Source organism: Tyto alba, unplaced genomic scaffold (assembly GCF_018691265.1).
Source record: "Tyto alba isolate M040663 unplaced genomic scaffold, T.alba_DEE_v4.0 Super-Scaffold_1000006, whole genome shotgun sequence".
NCBI lineage: Eukaryota > Metazoa > Chordata > Aves > Strigiformes > Tytonidae > Tyto > Tyto alba.
This window is the reverse complement of record NW_024881272.1, coordinates 5,320,730-5,339,860: the sequence shown is the minus strand read 5'-3', so window position 1 is coordinate 5,339,860 and position 19,131 is coordinate 5,320,730. Positions and strand designations below refer to the sequence as shown.

The 19,131-nt window shown below is 51.4% G+C and overlaps 2 protein-coding genes and 1 long non-coding RNA gene across 3 annotated transcripts; all 3 read left to right on the top strand.

The window, feature by feature from the left end:
* The first annotated feature begins 320 nt into the window (after positions 1 to 320).
* LOC122152597 lies at positions 321 to 1,174 on the top strand. The gene is made up of 2 exons (XR_006164671.1): positions 321 to 408; positions 696 to 1,174. It is a non-coding gene; the product is annotated as an uncharacterized LOC122152597 (long non-coding RNA).
* A 566-nt stretch (positions 1,175 to 1,740) lies between these two features.
* On the top strand, positions 1,741 to 5,537 carry LOC122154715 (actin-related protein 2/3 complex subunit 5-like). The gene is given in 6 exon segments (XM_042805800.1): positions 1,741 to 1,858; positions 1,860 to 1,954; positions 2,228 to 2,300; positions 4,085 to 4,270; positions 4,754 to 4,902; positions 5,405 to 5,537. Coding segments are annotated over 6 exon segments (684 nt in total). The 5' UTR covers positions 1,741 to 1,810.
* Positions 5,538 to 9,376: 3,839 nt separating this feature from the next.
* On the top strand, positions 9,377 to 14,293 carry LOC116962278 (neutrophil cytosol factor 2-like). Its single transcript, XM_042805793.1, has 7 exons — positions 9,377 to 9,410; positions 10,153 to 10,360; positions 10,669 to 10,777; positions 10,991 to 11,125; positions 11,494 to 11,598; positions 12,547 to 12,618; positions 13,587 to 14,293. The coding sequence occupies exons 1-7, from the start codon at positions 9,377 to 9,379 to the stop codon at positions 13,593 to 13,595; spliced, it is 672 nt and encodes a 223-aa protein (XP_042661727.1). The 3' UTR covers positions 13,596 to 14,293.
* The last annotated feature ends 4,838 nt before the right edge of the window (positions 14,294 to 19,131 follow it).

Here is a 19,131-nt window from a genome sequence, read left to right as displayed (position 1 = left end):
AAAAATTAAATTAAAATATAATTTTTTTTTAAATTAAAAAAATTTAAAATTAAAAAAATATAAAAAATAAAATAAAAAAATCAATAAAGTCACCTCCTACAAAAGATAACCCACAGAATAACTGGGGGTCTCAAATAACTGATTATGAAGACAACATGCTTTTGTTTTAGTCCTGTACCTTTCAAACATAAACCCATAGCAGTAAAACCAAAACCTCAGTATCATCTGATTACCTCCTGGGATTAATTTATTTGTTGTCTTTAAGACAATTTCTACCAGAAAAATGTAAGCAGTCCCCAAGCTACAGGCCACCGCCACTGCTGGATTGGAGCTTCCCAGCTGAGCTAACGCTGGCGGAACACATGACATATCCTAAATTCCTCCTCTGTCAAGAAGGTGGTTCTGCAGGTAAGGCTGATATTTTAATAAAGTTTTTCTACTAGCTGTTCCCTTAATAACAGGGGGTTAATATACACATATATGGGGGGTGGGGGAGTGGGTTTCTAGGGCTCTTGCCTTCCATTCGGATGCAGCTCACAAGGCTGTGTAATTTTCTAATTAGTAAGAAATATCTAATAGGATAATATAGATAACACAGATCTACACAGTCCAAGTGTAACTTGGAAAAAAAAAAAAAAAGTTCCTATGATTTAGAGGAGTGTTTTCACTTTGTGATTCAGTGTATCTGTTGTCAGACTAAAGGTCTTAAAGAACAGGACAACCGCCGCTGAGAACACGTTGCTGCCCGGGGAACGGGGCGTCCTTCCCAGGTAACGGCCGTTGCCCACAAACACACCGGCTAACTGTGTCGAGTCGGTGCTCCCGCACCTTCTGTGCTCTTCTTGTGGTCACAGCTTTGATGGATCGAAGGAAAAGAAAGGGGGTGGCTGCCCGGCGTGACCTAAACCACCCCCCGCTTCAGCAGAGGCGACCCCGCTTGGAGACTCAAATGTCTTTCCGCGTCCCGGGGGGCATCGCAGGGGCAGAACTGTGGTGGAATCCACCGGATCGCTGACTTTTACAACGCCTCGGCGCTTTTTTAGAAAAGCTTTCTTGAATTAGGCCATACTCACTCTACGCTTTCGGATAAAACGCTCACCGGCACGGCCGCGGGCAGCCGTCCGCGCTGGCGTGCGGGGGCGATCGCTTCTTTTTGACAAGAAACGTGAAGCCAGTGCTGCTTTTTTAACTCTTGGGGGAACAAAGCGGTGTTTAGAGCTCGGAGTTCCGCGCTCAGAGCCCGGGCACCCCGTCCGTTGGCACTCCCCCCCGTTCCTTGCCCCCCCCACCCCGCCCCCCCCCCCGCCCCGCCCCGCCCCGGGACTGTGAGGAGAGGGGGGGGGCTCCTGCCTTGCTCGTACCCGTCTGAAACAGCGACCTAATCTGATGCCGCACGGCATGGCGCACTGCCTCCGGGTCCGCGGGGAAGGCTCGCTGACTGGGCTCGGCCAGGAGACCCGCCCGCTCGCCCGGCGCCCGGCGGCGACCGCGTCTGGGGGCACCGGCCCGATCCGCGACCGCTGGGACTTGGGCGGGAACGCCGCGTCCGTAACCACGGCGACCGGACGCTGAGCCCCTCACCCGGGCAACGCCCCGCCCACCGCTGGCCGCCGACCAATGGGAGCCGCCGATCTGCCCGGGGAACGGCCCCCCGCTGGCAGCCGACCAATGGCAGCCGTCGCTCCGCACCGCCCCTTGGCGTCGCGGCTGGGCGGCCCCGTCCCCTCAGCGCGCGGCGGCGCGGCCCCGTCCCCTCAGCGCGCGGCTGCGCGGCGGGAGCGGCGGGGGGGGGGGCGGCGGCGGGGCGGCCATGGCGAAGCACACGGTGTCATCGGCGCGGTTCCGCCGGGTGGACGTGGGACGAGTACGACGAGAACAAGTTCGTGGATGAGGAGGAAGGAGGCGACGGGCAAGCGGGGCCCGATGAGGGCGAGGTGGACTCGTGCCTGCGGCAATATCCTTCCGCCGCCGGGCGGCAAGTAGTCCCGCGGGGCGCGGCCGCGGCGGGGAGCGGGGTGCGGGGCGAGGCCGGGGCTGGCTTTAGGGGAACGTCCGTGCCCGTCCGTGTGCTGACAGGAGGGCGGGAAGGGGGTAATCCGTGCGATCCGCTGAGGGAAGCGTTGCAGCCGCCGAACCCGAAGCGTTTTGGGTCGAGCGGCATCGCCGTGCTGGGGCTGCTGCTGCCGACTTGGGAATTCTCGGTGCCTGGTCCTTAACCCTCCGGCACAGGGAACACGATGGCCGCGCTGCAGGCGGCTCTGAAGAACCCTCCGATCAACACAAAGAACCAGGCAGTGAAGGTGAAATGGCAGCAAACTCACTCAGGGGTCACTCCTTAAAAATCCTTCCCTGTGTCTGTAACCCCGACCCCACCAACCCTGCCAGGGCGTACTTTGAGGAAGCTGGGTTTAGGGTATTCCCTGATTGCTCAACAGCCGGTGTTTTAGTTTCACCCCAAATCCCGCAGCTCGGATGCCACCTGTCCGTACACCGTTAGCTGGTGCTCGGTGAGGTTTGGCGCGCTCTCCCACCCGCGCTGGGTGTGGGTGCCGTGCCCTGGCTAACCCCGCGCGCCGCCGGGTGCCCGTGTCTGACCCAGCCCTGGCAGCACACGGATGGAGTCGGCGCCGAACGGTCGGGGAACCACAACTGCAGTTGTCACCTCTGACGAAGGAAACTCTGCTCGCTCCGCCAGACCGTGAACCTACAAAAAAGGAAGAACTGCTGGTTATTGCACCCAATCAAAATGCGGCCGTTAAAACCTCGGAAAACGCAAACCCTCCCCCCATGACAGACTGTAGGAGCCTGCTGCCTGCATGTATTTCTGAATCTCCCCAGAAAAAACCTGGAATGGCTCCTGACTGCAGCGGCGAGAGGAACAGGCAGATGAGCTGTGGAACTGCCTGACGGTGAGCGCCTGTGGAGGTCTGCTCTCCCCGCTCGAGGAGAGGCCCACGGGCACGTTTCCGTGCTGCTCACCAGGCCACCGGTGGAGATTTTTTTTTTTCAGCTAGCCCCAGCCCTTTCCTGAGGGTTTTCAGAGGGGGTTCTGAGATCCAGCTGCTTGTTACAAATGGTGCTGTACGAAAGATGGAGCAGCTTTGTCCCCACATTAACGGCTTGTTTCCATTAGATGTGTATTGATGTATTTCAGAATATGCTTGGAAGGCGGTGGAATTGAAGAGGGCAGAGTGACTGAATTGTAATGTTTGGCTTCATTTTCACTTGATCTCATGGAACTTTTATGTTTTTACTTATAGTTCTTCATGTGGGGTCTCGCTAAGCTGAGCAGCTGTGGGATGTAAAATTGAACGGGAACACTAACACCTGTAATTTCTGGAGGAGGAAGCTACTTGAAGCATTTCTATAATGGAATCATTCAAAAGTCCAACAAACCCAAGACCTTTTTCTTTCACCCTCCCTGAGTTAGTGATGGATGAACAGGAAGAGCTGCTTTTTGCTGATTACGTGGCTAATCTGCCGCTGTAATCATGCCACACACGTTCCTGGGTTTGCAGTGACATCCAGATCAACTTGCAAAGGGTTATTAGTGCAGAATATTAATGCTGCCAGGTTGCATCCTGCGTGCCTGGGACAGCTGACTCTCTTGAAAACCTGTGGCTTCCAGCAGTCACCTCTTCCAGGCTGGCTAATGGCATTTGCATGGAATAGAATACTTGTAGCTCATTATACAGTGCAAAGGCATGGAAAAGGCTCTGGTGGCAAGTACTTTATTCTTCTAATTCTTTTGGAGTTTACCAGACCTTGGGTTTTCCATGTGAAAATTTATATTGCGTAGCTGTAAACTCATGTAATAGGTGGCGAATTGCAAATGCCACCAGAGGGGCAGAAACCCCAGAGCAGGACAAATGCCTTAAACTCTTTTATGCTGTTTATCACTGGGAGGACATATCCATTATACATTATCATCACAAGCTTTGTGTGCAAACTGCCCTATTCAAACAGATCTTAGAATTGTTTTTTAAAAAAAAATATCTAGCTTTGTTTATGGGATTGATGGGTAATATTTGAACACACCTTATTCAAGAGTGAATGTATCTTTCCTTGCCTTGTTTGTTGACAGGACCGCGCAGAAAGTATTGTCCTGGAGGTCCTCATCTCTTTCAAAGCCAACGATATTGAGAAGGCGGTGCAGTCGCTGGACAAGAACGGTGTCGACCTGCTGATGAAGTACATCTACAAAGGCTTTGAGAGCCCCTCGGACAGCAGCAGCGCTGTGCTGCTGCAGTGGCACGAGGAAGGTGTGTTCGTAGGGCCTGCTCTCGCCGGGGTTATCGGCGGTAGCAGGTTCTGGGGCCCCAGGCACGCTCGCCGAGCCCGGTAAGAGCTGCCTTTCTGCCCGCTGAAACCAAAATGCTCCTGCAAGCTCGTGCGCCTGCTGCTCTTGATTCCTCGGGTGAAGATTCTACAGTTAAAATTTGGTTTTACGTTAGAGTGAGGCAAGCGAAATGTTTCAATCTGGTGATTCAAGCAGATGGAGCTGGAATTTCCTTCCTAGAGGGAAACAAAATCTGCAACTTGGTTATGCAGGGAAATAAAAGCCTGCTGAATAACTGCCTTCAAAGCGAAGGCGATCGTCCTTTCCTCGCACCCTGAGTGTGAGAGTTTCATTTTTAATGTAAAGAGCGGGGAGATGCTGGTTTGAAAAGCAGCCAGAGGCCGTTCTGGCCAGCAGTCAGTTTGGCCCGTAGCTGCTTTGATCTGCTGTTAACTGCTGTATTTCTCTTCCCAGGCCCTGGCTGCTGGAGGAGTAGGGTCCATTGTCCTGCGTTTTGGACTGCCAGGAAAACGGTTTAAATCCAGCAGCGAGTGGCTGTCCGCCACCCACGGCGTGGGAAATGCTGGTGCAAAAACCAAACCACCGAATGCCATTGCTGCCCCGTGGGCAGCGCCTGTCTCTCAGCTTGCCTTCTCGTTGCTTCTTTCGTACCCGATAAATAATGCATATCGTGATCTTTTTTTTTTTTTTTTTTTTTTGTTAAATTCTGGGAAATGATGAAGGTGCAATTTTATTTCTAACAGGAATATTTGGTACTCGCAGACATTTCAGTGACATGTAGAGCAACATACACAACTTCATGTTTAGGGTGATTTGCACTTGTGTATAATTATGGCAGATTTGGACCTGACTTTCCAAGCAAGTGCTGAGGGACGTAGGGCAATGTCTTAATTCTTTCCGCTAGCCAAGCACTGTTTTGATGTAAGATCTGTATTTGAGAAGTGGGGCAGCTATTACTGTAGGTAACTGGACCACGTTTACTTTGGTCAACCTCTGAACCTACAGCCGTGAACAGGACAGAAAGCAAAGGCTCCCTTCCCGCCCCAATTATCATTCCAGAGAGCCGAGTCTTTTCCTCAACCTCACGTCTCACGGCCTGTTCAGGTTCCTTGTGATCAGTCAGATGTTGGGTCCGCAGTGGGAAAAGTCACAACGGGATGAAGTTGTCTGTCGTGCAGTTTGGGTGGTAGCGTTTAAAAGGTCGGTGGTCCATTTAGACTGGAACCCAGCCCGGTGACCTCTCTTTAGTTTGGGGAGCAAAGATCCTGAAGAGAAGAGGAAACGGCAGCTTTCACACAGAAAAATCACCTTTCAGCGATTTGAAAGTGATTTGATTTTGTCAAGCACAACAAAGTGGCTGCCTGGGGTAATCTGAGAAACGCGTAGCGGTGTCCACGCCATCCTTGCAGAGCTCCCAGGTGTTGTTTTCTAGAGGCATAGGGTCCTAAAGGATACCGGAGAGTTCACATTCCTGTTGCACTGTGCCACAGCGTGTTAGCTAGCAGGGCGAATTGGGTTCTGGAATGAAGAGGAACACTTTAAAAAGAGTTAGGAAAGCCCAGGGCATCCCAGACCACAGATCACCATTGAAGGTTCAGGGCCAGGACTGAAATACATGTGTTTTACATTCACCACTTTACTGCAGTTCAGTTGTGTAAAACTGTTGGGGAACTTGTGAAATCTTCGCTGTTTTTTGATATCTGCTTTTTTTTGTAACAGTAATAAAGACGGGACAATAAATCATCACTGAATATTTCCTCGGTGTCTGAAATGCCTTCAGGTTTCAGCAGGCTGCTATTCCAGGATGGAGAACAGTAAAAAAGCAAGTCCTAAAACTCCCTGCTGTGATTTTTCTTGATGGGCTTGCTTCCTCGTGGCTATTTGTAGCCGTACGTAACGGCGATACATGCGCAGCTTCACCCAACTACAAAATCTGAGATTATTTTAGTGAGATATTTAAACAACAAAAAAAGTTCCAGACCAGGAGTACTAGAGAGGTCTCTGCCTACGCTAAAATTGGAGCCAGAGAGCAAGAGCCTCGTAGCCGTTGACGGTAGATGCTTCTCCAGAGCAAAGGAAAGGAAAGGGTAATGGCCTAGCAGGGAGGTTGTGCAGAGCAACGCTCCTGATTTCACACTTAGGCTTTTGTTTTTCCCTCTGCCTGCCCCACCTCCGAGAGATTAAACATTTAATTGTTGGTTTCAATAATTTAATCACGGATCTGGTCCCGGGCTTGTCCCGTGGGTGGGGTGACTGTGCGTGCCTGCGTCATCGCTAATGGCACCCGTACTCGGGCAGGGCCTGGGCGAGCAGGAACCCGCTGGTGTCGGGCACTCTGGTGCCTGAAGGCTGTCTCCTCTTCCCCAGCCAAGCCCCCGCTATGGAACAGCAGAGCTAGAGCCTCCAGACAGCTCGGGGCAAAGCGCTCCCCGTGCACCCCTGTGCTCCGGAATCAGGAAGTAAGACGTCTCCAGTAAAATCCCTTTTTCCCTCCATCCCACCCCCTCCTGGGTGTCCCAGGACAGCCCTCAGAGCGGGGCAGCGGAGCCCCGGCACCCGCTCCCCCGGGGTGCCCGTGGGGCAGGCGAGGGGCACAGCACCCCGCGTCCTCGGGGCCTCAACGCGGGCTGGGGCTGGCGTGGTTACCCCCCAACCGTTTGGTGCCCTCCCTCCCTCCCTGGGATGCTTTTTTTTTTCTTAACTTCTTCAGAATAACATAGGCACAATGGGAGGCACTGGCCACGCGACGTGGAAGACCTGGCCTTGCAGCAAAGATCACAGAAAACATCCAGGTTTTGACTGTATATACATGCATACATACATACATACATACATACATACATACATACATACAGCTCAGCCTCCCAGGCGTGTGGAGTCCTTACAGCTCTTCCAGGGACTGTGTCTGGCTTCTATGTTTCCTTCCATTTATGCAAATTTGGTTAAGACAGCAATCAATCCTCATTTAATAATAATAATAATAATAATAATAATAATAATAATAATAATAATAATAATAATAATAATAATAGCAACAACAACAACAACAATAATAATAATAATAAACTATTTAATTAATAAATAATGTAATCCCAGATAAGTGAAAAACATTTTCCAAAACAATCGATGTCAAAGCAGGTCAGCTACCTCTAGGTGGCGTTAGATAAACGAAGGCAGCAAGAGCAGCGATCTTCGAGTTCCCCACTTTCCCCGTGGGCTGGCCTATGGTGGATTGAGAAACGTTTACAAAACACATACATCATCTGCGTTTTCATTCGGGGATGTGCTAAGAGACACGCGCCGCTGTGGGGGCAGTAGCGCGTGATTTGCAGGCAGGCATCTCCCCTGGTCTCTCTGCCATTTGAGTGATACGACACGACAGGTTTCTAAGAGGAAAACAGAGAAAGGTGGGCAGGGAAGAGAAAAAGAATAAATCCCTAGCCAACTCCACCTTGCAGAACACATTTCCCCTTCCTACTACGAGGAGGAGGCCTTCGCTGCAAAACGCTCTACGTGCAGCTCGGAGCTGCTCGAAGGGGGACGGCGTTTGCAGGGCTCTGCCGGGAAGGCTCGGCGCTTCCGAGGCTCGCCGGCAACCCCCCAGCGCGCCTTCGGCCTTGGCCGGAGCGTGTGGCAACGGCACCTTATCACTCACACCCGGCTTCCTCACGGCCCGGGGCGCTGAGCCCCACCGAGCCCCTGAGCCGGGCAGCGCCCGGCCAAGGAGCCGCCGCCGGCTCCTGCCCCGCAGGGACCGAGCAAACCTCCTCCCAGGGAAGGAGCCGGGCACGCTCAGCCTCCTCCGCTCCTCCTGCGTCACAGATCTCCTCCCAGACGAGATCAAGCCCCTCAGGTCTTTCCTCTTGTGTAATGTTTATAGTGCCTGGATCAGCCTTTTTTTGGGGGGGGACGACTCTCCTCGCCTGAAACGATGACAAACTCTTGCGCAGTGTTGCTGTACAAACTTAAAAATGACTCCTGCAGCTTAGCTGCATTGGGGGCGTTTCTAGGTATTTCTTTCTTACCTGTCTCTTGGCGATCTGCGACTGTGCCGGATTCCAAGAATCTCCCACAGGAGGTGCCGCCACCTCCGTTACTTCCTCTTGGACGTTATTGGAAGAGAAACAAGTTTGCCTAATAAAGCAACTTGGTAAGAGAAAGGGGAACAAGAGACTCACTCTTACTGTTTATCGCACCTTTGGCATTGCTTGGACGTTACGTTAAAAATAACCAGGCGGAAGGATAGCTGCTCTGAGCATTTGCTGTGCTTGCATCTGTCAGATTCTATCTTGCTGTGAAATGCAAGGAAAAAAACCCAGCACAAAACCCAGGGGTGATCTCGCACCCTGCTCCAGCTCCCCTTGTACCAGTTTTGGGCTCAACCTGACCCTACCGGTGTGCCAATTCAGATAATTAAAGGAGCAGAAAATTATCCGTACAGTAAGGACCACTTCCTATGAGATGGGGTCTCGCCTTCCTCAAAGGAATGAGAAAAAGCACCTCAGAGGAGTGTTTTCCTGCTCACCACGCTGTTATTCCCACCCCTCTCCTTCAGCATCGCTTCGGCTGGTTGCGTTTCCCTCTGCTTTTCCAGAGGTCGAAGAGTCTCCTGGTCCCACGGGAGCTGGCTGGGTGCGGGGGGATGCCAAGGGCACGCTTACAACCGAGAACCAAGGAGAGCCTGAGGCGCAGGGATGCGCTCCCTCCTCCTTTTGGATGAAAACCAAGTCCTTGCTCTTCAGCAGCTTGGGTTTCCTCCCGAGCGGCCGTCAAACAAAAGCCTCCTCCCCAGCCTCCCTCCTCTTGCTGGCATCACGTAATCTGCGGCGGCAGCGTGAGGAAACGCGCGAGGGCCACGTCTTGCGGACAGATTTTAAGCTCTTCCAAAATACGCATCGCCAGCGCTGGGAGATGGGGCGGAGGCAAAAGCATTTCCAAAACGACTTAGGAACCCACGTGTGGAGCACCCAGCTCCGAACCGCCGGAGCCAGCGGGTCAGAGCCCTGCTGACCCTGCCTTTGGGGCTGCCCCGTGCCCAGCCTCCCCCCTGCCCTCCCGGGTCGCGCTCCGTTGGCCATGAAACACCTCGTCAGGAATGATGCTGGGCCGAGTGCGAGTTGTCACATCCCGGGGCAGCTCCGCGCGCCCCAAGGCAGCGGGGTCGCTCCCTGGGGGGACGGGCAGGAGGAAAGGATTGCCAGGCTGTGCCTTGGGCCCTGCTCGGCCCTCCCGCTTGGGCCGGCGGGAACCGTTTCGCAGTTCCCTCCGCCGAGGGCCACGCTTCGGAGGGCACGAGGGGCTCGGCTGCAGCGCTCCCTCGGCGGCACTGCAACCTTAAATTTGTCCCGATCAACCAGCTGGCCGGCAAAAATCCGTGGCTTTTGTCTGAACAAACAGGAGAAGCAGAACCCGAGGGGGTGAGGAGCGGCGGCCGGAGAGGACCTGGCTTGCAAGCGGTGGAAACCCGCTGCGGCGGAGGCAGCCTCTGCTTCACTTCCCCAGCCCGGGGCCGCGTTTCAGTGATGCGAGTGAGGCCACTTCCTGCCAGGTTTGCGACACGGGCAGCGGGGAAGGCAGAAGGACGGGGAGAAGGGAGCTCGAGAGAGGCCGAGCCGCGCCGCAAGGGAGGACAAAGAGAGGGGGGCGAGCCCCAGGACGCAGCCGGGGACCCCGCGGCGTCCCGCTCCCACCGCGCCATGTCCCTGGTGGAGACGATCCGGTTGTGGCAAGAAGGGGTGTGCGCGGCGGATGGGAAGGAGTGGAGGGCAGCCCTGGATGCCTTCACGGCCGTCCAGAACCCCCCTGCCAAAATCTGCTTTAACATCGGCTGCATCCACCTTGTTCTGGGGAAGCTGGCCGAGGCGGAGGAGGTAAGGTACACAGTCGCTACGCCCTCAGTTTTTTAAAGGTCTTCTTCCCTTTTTACCCCCCCCTCCCACACACACACTTTTTTGCCCCACTCCTACCTCCGTGCAGGTGTTCACCCTGGAGCATCAGCTGCGACAGGCACCTGGCAGTGGCTTATTTCCAGCGGGGGACTGTGTTTTACCAGAGGCAGAAGTGAGTGGAAGAGGTTTAAAGTTTCATTTCTGGGGAGATGCCAGCCTTTGGCTGAGGACAGCCCCAGGCTGGTTGGTAGCCCAGGGGCCAAACTGCAACCCCTCGAGGTAGAACAATTTCCTCTTCATCAGCAGTGCAGTCTTGGGATTAACACCAGCCTTGGAGCACCTCTCCTCCCCCTGGGGTGTCTGAAAACACTGCAAGGAAAGAGGAGAGCCCCAACTAAACTCGCACAAGTTGAAGTAAAGACTTAGAGGCAGGCAGGTTGCCACCACGAGGCAGTGACACCCTTGTCCTCCACTCCACAGCCATGAAAAGGCCGTTGAGGATTTCAAAGAGGCACTGGCCCAGCTGCGAGGCAACCAGCTCATCGACTACAAGATCCTGGGGCTGCGGTACAGGCTCTTTGCTTGCGAGGTGAGAAAGACTTGACCGACAGTTTGGATCCCAAAGGTCTGCTCACCAGCTCAAGAAATCTAAGGAGAAAACAGCCAACCTCTCCTTGCGCCTTGCCAAAAAGCGAGCAAGCTGACGCAGTGCCACTGCCCTGCTGCCCTCTCTTTTACCACGTTCCCGGCCACGGGTTGGCTGCTCTAAGAGCACATTTCCTTGCTCCCATCCCTCCGGCAGATCCTCTACAACATCGCGCTGGTGTACGCCACGCTGGAGGACTGGAGGAAAGCTGAGGAGCACTTGACGCTGGCCATGAGCATGAAGAGCGAGCCCCAGCACAACAAGCTCGACAGGGCGATGGAAGCCATCCTGGTAAGGAGGAGCAGGTCTTACAGCCGCCGTGTTTGCTGACAGCAGGGAGGAGGGAGAAAAATCCCCAGTGATGGAGAAAGCGACTTCTAGCTACGGCTTTAGCAGAGCTGGAGAAAAGCACAGCAGGCTGGCTGAGCAAAATGTGGGTGTTGCAGTGAGACACAACTTGGTGGGAAGAGCTTTGGGTCACAGGGGGAGGCAGGAAAGGGAAGGCTTGGTTAAATTGGACCATGTGAGGGCTGGGGTTGGGCTGTCATAGTGGTGTTTTGGCTTTACGGAGCGAGACCTTAACCCCAGAGGTAGAAGGAAGGCGACATTAAGCAGTCACCTCACCTCTGAAGAGCGTGATGACTTCTCTTGTGCTACAGAAGCAGAAGCTCTGCGAGCTGGTGGCCATTCCCACGGGGAAGCTGTTTAGACTGAACGAAAAGCAAGTGGCTCAGCTGGAGAAGGACTACCTGGGAAAGGCTATGGTAAGAAAGAAATATCTCATTTATTCAGGCCAAGCCTGTGGGCTGAGGAGAGCTGCCGGCCACCCTCTCACCCCCGCTCTGAGCAGGTACCTGCTGCCTGGTGGGCAGCCAGAGCTACAGGAGCCGGTCCAGTGCCGCAGGGACCCCCCCGGAGTGGAGAGAGGGATGGCACATCGAGGGTCTCATGGGGAACAGGGACTCTGCAAGAATAGAGTTGCTAAAAACATGTTTCTGCAGAGCATGACCTATTTTCAGTTTCTCTCCTTAGTGGGACATGAGGGACAAGATTTTTTTCAAGGAGGAGGTGGGGGGGGGGGGGGAGGAAGAAGCTATTTAGCATTTGACACCCACAAATTACCTCCAGTTCTTCCCCTGCTCCATCTGAAAGGGGCTTTTCAGCTCCAAGAAGTGAGGAAACCTTTCTCCCATGAGTATGCAAAATCCAAGCACTGGGATATCGCCCCTGGGCTCCAGTCCTGGGAGGAGCTCTCCTCTGGGAAGGGAACCGTCGGCCGTGCAGGCACAGGGAATCGGGTGACCGAGAGCCAGGCAGCCCCTTGGGTGTCAGGGGAACCCCAGAAGCACGCACACAAACATTTATTAACTTTCTAAATTATGTTTAGAAAGCTAATAAACACCTATAGGAGGTAAGGGCTTGAACTGGACGCTTTGGCTCCCTTCAACATTTGTGATTAAAACATGAAGGGAAACTTTTAGGTTGTGGCAACCCTAACCACAGTAACAGTGAGGCTAAGAGCTGAGAACTTACCACAGCTGAGAGGTGAGTTTTGGTGCCAGAAGCACTCAGACTGTAATCAAAGATGCTTTGGCTAATGTCACAGCCCCTCTTGAACCTGAAGCATCCTGAGGAACTTGGCTTGGCCGGCGTCAGAGGTCTAAGAGAGGTCTACAAGCACCAAGTCGCTACCTGTCTGTCTTTGGCTCTAGGTGGTGGCATCTGTGGTGGACAAGGATGACTTTTCGGGATTTGCTCCACTTCCCTGGGGAAGAACAGGGCAGGTGGGTTGAGGAGCACTTATGTGCATGGGGTCTTCTCCACCTTGCCAGGCTTGGTTGCATCCCATCACATTAGTATGGTGGTTAATGCAATCTCATGGCCACGCTCTCCACATCTTCCTCGTGGTGCTACCTTTAGGCAAAAGGAAGGGCCACAAGGTCATTGTTCAGTGGAAAGGTGCCACGAGAAAGCTTTCACCGTGACTAGAAAGTGGCAGAGGGGTATATGGTCAAAAAGGCCAGATCCTTAGTACTGGGGTCAGATGGATGGGATCGGGGCTTTGGGCAATGTGTAAAGCATCCAAGAGCCTCCCAAGCGAGCACAAAAAAGCAAGTGTGACACATGATGACTCAGTCGAGGTGACCTAATCGGTTGGCAGCAGGTCTGCTGGCACCTAAGGAGCAGACAGGCCAGGCAGGGCTTGCTCCTCTCTCCTGGACCTGTCCAGAGGGACGGACAGCAACAGAGCTGCATTCCCAGATCCAGCCTGAGATGCTACGCCTCCCAGGTGCTGGTCACTAGCGCTCAAATTTCTGCCCGCCGAGTAGTTCTGCATCACCACTCTCTAATCTGCTTCAGGGAAAAATCAACACGGTTAGTTTATGTAGGTGCTTTGAGCTACCACCTTGGGTGATTTTGCCTGAAGCAGATTAGGAAATGCACACCCCAGCTGCTCCCCACGAAATGCTGGTCAGAAGAGTTACAATAAGAAACTACAGGTGTCTGTATTTTAATAGAGCACCGCACCCTGAGGCATGAAGTTAAAGCAGTTATACAAGAGATTAAAGGTCTTTTTATAGTCAGGCTTATTTATACAATTAGATGGCAATTTTTATAATTAAGTATTTGGGATTTTTTTTTTTTTCTCCAAAACTGTGTTTAACTGGAAAAACAAAAGCATATGTTTAACATTTAAACTTCCTTAATTGCTTTTAAATATCACTACAAATTAAACGGTGTTTATTTGCAGGGTGATTGACAAGCAGCACTAAGACGTCACCTCTCCAGCTGAGCAGGAAGGCGGGCAAGGGGAATAGCACAGCAACCCAAATTCGCCTTGCACCAGCTGATTTTATCCTCCCTGCCTCCCCACGTGCGTGTGTGTACCTTTGATGGCCCCGTGCCTGCTCCTGCCTGTTTTCCTGCGTGGGAGTTGCCGAATCGCAGCCTCATCCCGCGGTGGAGCAGCAGCCAGCTCCCTGTAGATCAAACCTCCTCGTGATGAGGCGGGGGAAGAGTCCTGGTCCCTCGAAAGAGCAAAACAAAAAGCAGTTAAATGAAACCCAAACGTTGGTTGGGGTGGGTTTCCCGTGGAGCACAGCTGCCACCCCTCTGCCTCCTTCCCACTCGTGGCTGCGCTGGGAGAAGATGGAGAACTTTGGGATCGTTAAAATCTCATCAGAGCTGCTCGCACGCCAAAAACCTGACAACAGCACTGGAATGGCCATTTCAAATCGGTCAGTCCAGCCACCGCAAACACAAAATCCAGGGAGTTAAAGGCGGTTTTCTCTGCTTTCATGTTTTGCATGAAAGGAATTATTTACTTATTTATTTATGTTGTGACTCAGAGTATTTTAAAATTATACAGCAAGTCTGGTCTGGTTGTTTCATGATGCATCAGCGGCCAAAGTCAATTTTTGGAAGGTAGAATCCAGTGAATAAAAGCTGCATGCATTATTCTGAGCCTTGTTTAAAAGATTAGGGTTCAGCACAGACAGGGAAAAAAGAAAGGGAGAAAAGGGGCTGCCCATGCTTGGGAAACAAACTCCACAGAGCGAGATAGTGCCAAAGGACAGGAGCAATACCTACAGTAGAGATATCTTCCCATTCTCACTAGAAATAATGTGTTAGAAATATTGGATTAAAACAATAGTATTCTCACACTTCTCATAACAAGTCAAGCCCTGTTCAACTGAGAGGCTGAAACAAGCCACTGTGCCACAATAACATGCCAGCCAGGCTTTTGTAAACCTTTTTTCTTTCTCTTGTATGTCTGCATTAGCCTGAAATAAGTCAAGATACTTAAATCATAACTAGCTGACTTTGGAGCAAACCAAGTCAGTCGTGCAGAAGCTCTTACGGTTCTCTCCCTATCACTTTTTCAGGCCATCAGCATTCACACGGGTATTTTTTAATCTGTGTGACTGTTTTATCTGATTCCTGGTATGAAAGTCCTTCCTTCTTCAGGTTAGCCTTTTGGAAGCATGCTCAGCTGTTTTGAGAGAGGCCAGATCAAGGATCCTAAGCACAGGCTTCAGAACTGACTTGAGGAACTTTCCTAAGTGATTTAATTTGGACCCCAACTTGGCTGCTTACACAACAGTTCCAGGGCTGAAAGAGAGTTGCTCATGAAACAGACTTCCAATTCCTCTCCTGTTGAGACGGGACATCACCCAAACCTACCTAACCTTTATTTAAAGGGAGTGATGGATGCTATTTGTTCTCCATGCCTAGAAGTTGACACACTTCCTTACAGATAACCCTCTCGATGCTTTCCCTTCAGGGCTGTAGGCAACTGCTGCAGAATACGGGGTGAATTTCTCTCTCTGCTTTCGTTCAGAAGGCTGTAGCACCGTTCGGTGGCAGTAAATTCAGGAGGCAACCAAAAGGAGCACAACTCTGAACGGCAGCCCTCGGGGCCAGAGTCGTCTTGGCAGAGGGGGAACCTGTGTTACCCCATCTGCAGCTGGCAGGGCTGCGGATATTGCACCTGGAGCACAACCAGAGGGGTTTGGGGAGGGTGGGGAGAGAGAAGCCCAGCCATTTTGGGGCTAAGCTAGTCACATGTCGACTCTAATCCTATTTCCATGAGTGCTTCCAGTCTTGGAAGCCAGATCCATCTGTAGGAATTTTTTAAGTGCCTATAAATACTTTCCATCTCAAAGCTTTTTACAAACAGCCATGCTGGGTCTGCACCGAAATCCCTTCCCTGATTGCTGAGATAGGGCTCCCGCTTGAAAATGGAGCGGCTGCTTGGCCAGCTTACTGCTCCCCCATGCAGCAGCTTTGCACAGCATATTAAATATTGATCTCAGCAGAGATGAAAGTATGGAGCTCGAGGGAGGGTTGACGTGGGTAGTTAGTTAAGTAAAACCATACTGCAATTTGGCCCCGGTCCTGAAATGCCCATTATTTTGAGAAGTGAGATGGTATCTTTAAAGCCCTCAATACACTAGAGCTTGAACTTCCTCTAGGATGGAAAGCATCTCCAAAGAAGGAGCAAGGGTCTAACACTAAGGTCGATCAAACATCATCATTTCTTCAGTGGGAAAATGATTCCTGAACACAGCATGACACTAACGGTATCCAACCTCACTTACCCACAAAAGCAAAGATCAACTTCCCCTTGCAAACAGCTCTAGCAACCACTGAGCCTGTATGACTTCTCATTTCTACTGCACATTCTGTCCCTGCTCAGCCCAATCTTGTTCAGTTTTCCCTTCTGCAGACGATGAAAACATGAGAGAATTAAACATATTATGATCCTTGGAGGAAATTAATTAGCCCAGGCAATTCTCAAGGTGAATAGTGCACTTCCAGCACTCATGTTCACTGTATTTCAGGCAGTGTCTGGGAAACGGGAGTGCTCTCTAACTGCCATCATCTCCCGTGCAACGCCAGGCTGCCCTCACATCACCAGGAGCCTCCTCAGTAACCATCCTCTTATTTCTGATCTTTACCCCTGTGTGTAAATGGGGATCCTGTGCTCAGCTGGAGCAAAAAGGGAAACTTAGCCCTTTTTAATTGAGATGCTCTCAGCCCAGAAGTAAATACAGAACACAAACACAGTAAGGCATCTCAAGACACACTCCTGAGAGCCAGACAGTAAACTGACTCACAGCAAGAACAAACAAAACACAAAGTTGTTGCTCTGCATATTCAAAAAGCACATTTACAATTAGACAAACCTTTCCGCTCTTGCATTTTTAAACAACAGTCCAGACTGGAAGGGAAATGGTAAGTGTCCTGACTTCACCTCGGCATGGAGCAGCTCCCTCCAATGGTTCTAGCTGTGCAGAAGAAAGTCCTTTGGGAAATTAAATCCATTACAGCAATATTCTTCAGATCTTGTAGAATATTCTTCATCGTCTTCTTTTTGGAAAATGTGCTTTTATGGGTTTAGCTTCAAGATTTGAAAGAAAAAAATAATTATTTCTAATAGAAAATATATAAGGGATTTTTATTAGGGCTTAGGAAAAGATGAAACTTCTGACTAGAAAAAGATTAATGTTTTCTCTAAAAGAGGATATGAAGGAATCTGATTACTGACCTGTAGTATCAGGACCAAGGTACAGCAAGACCTGCAGAATGTCCCTCCATATGTCTCCACAGGGTGTCAGTGTTATTTCAAATTTGGGTCATTTTACACTGGCATCAGACTAATATTCTCACCACGTTATTTTCAGGAGTCTGCTCCCCAGACAGCTGCTGCCACCTCAGCCTGCTTGTTACAGAGCTCCCCCTCTCCTCCCAGAGCCAGCACTAGATTTCTTAAATCAGGGAGGTAGAAACGCAAAGTCATGGTGGTCTGGAGATAACAGGAAGATTTCAGAGGGATTTGAAACAGGGTTGACATCCGCCACTCCAAACCTGCTACGTTTGCTGGTGGGATTCCCAGTTCGTGCTGGGCGATGATCTTTCAGCAGGTGATCCAGAGCTCTTTCACAGGCCCCTACCCAGGGCCGTACGTCCTTTCCCCACAGAGCCGTAGCCACGACGAACATCTCTGCCGCTTCAAGAGACTGCTGCCACCCCTTCTGTGTTTTAAAGCCATTTGAGAGCTGACTCCGAGGCAGAATAAAGCTGTCCAAGCTGACCCTTGCCAAAAATTATTTTCCAGACACGTTACTAATACGGCTGTGCTGAAACAAGGTCCCACTGTACTCTGGCAGCTGTGGCAGCTGTGCGGAGCGACACACAATAGCCCCACCGACCCGGGCACTCCAAGGGACCGCACGAGGCAGCTTCGGTCCCCCTGCGGGGGCTCTGCTGGGATGCCCTCCAAACCGACGCGCCCGTCCTCAGCCCCGTTCTTCCCCTTCCCATTGTCCAGCCGACCCCCTGCAATACTTCTACGCATACAATAGGCTCCCCTTCTAACCTGTGATTTTGGGAGAGTTACTGGAGGCACACCTCAGTTGTATGTCCAACAGGGGTGAACCCTGGGTCAGGAAGTTTTTACAATGATTAACTACTCAGCATTGCAGTTGCTTATCATATGATTCTAAAATGGGCCATTTCTTACCGATATGAAGGACATCACCCCAAAGAACTCTTCCTGAAAGCAATACTCAAGAATATGCTTGGGAGAAGCAACAAACAGGGAGCATAGTGTGTGCTTAGCCCTGCAGAGGACACGCTCCGCCCTCGATATTAGGCAGCACTGTGACAAACAGTAGGGTTTTTCAGCAGAATCACCAATTTAAGTTGCTCCACCATGCTTCTCGCTACTTATCCTTCCATCCCTGTTGCCAGTCCTTCAGTTGTGCCAATACAATAGCCTGCGAGGCCATACAGTAAACTGAATTGCAGATCTGAGCTTAAATAAAAATAATCTGGCAATGAAGTAAGTATATACTTAACCTAGATTAATTATCCCATCTAATTCACCAGCTGGCTGCACAGTAGTTGTGCCAGCAGGAACAAGCATGGGGGGAGCGGCGGGTGGGAAGGAGATGATGGACACTCAAGTCAGGGCTGTTGACTACAGCGATGCTCAGTCTACACCCCTGGAGTTTGACCCACATTAGAATAACAAAGAGATGAACCCCCAGATGTCCAAAAATACCTCCGGGTCCGATTTCTCAGAGATTTCAGGACCTTCTTCTTCCTCCTACACAAGCAACCAGCTTACTTCCTCGGATGAATGTGTCCCAAGCTCTGCAAGCTGCCAAGCTCAGCGGTTGTGAACAGGCAGCTGGACTCCTCGTCTCCAAGTTGACACTTCACAAGTGGGGTGGTGCGGACCCCCTTGGGCCACATTGCCATGTCAGGACCAGCCAACACTATGTTCTTGTCTTGGTTACGGGTGCAGTGGGCTGGGACAATCTGGAACTTCCTTATCTTGGTTATGAGTGCAGTGAGCTGGGACAATCCCGGTACTTTCTTGCCCTGGCTACAAGTACAGGGAGTCAGGACGATTAGGCACTCCCTAGCCGTGCCTGAAACTCCTGCCGCCTGGATTGCAGCCCACTCTGGAAGGTGGCAGAATCACCTGACAAGAATTGTGGCCAAAATGAAAAAAATACCAGAGTCAATCGTCTCATGATCCTGTATAATTAGCAATCGTAAGTGAGACTCTTTGAGCTCTCCTGGACTGCAGCAGGCTGTGACTCAGTATCTCCCTCGGAGTCAGGACGCCTCTCGGGGCAGATTTCGTGAGGATTTTAAAGAAGAGATTTCATGAAGGCTTCCAAGATTGTCTGCTGATAGATGCTGACAAAGAGAAAGGGTTCAAAGATCATCTGCTGACAAATGCTGATGAAAGAAAACAGTAATTCACTACAATTAGATTT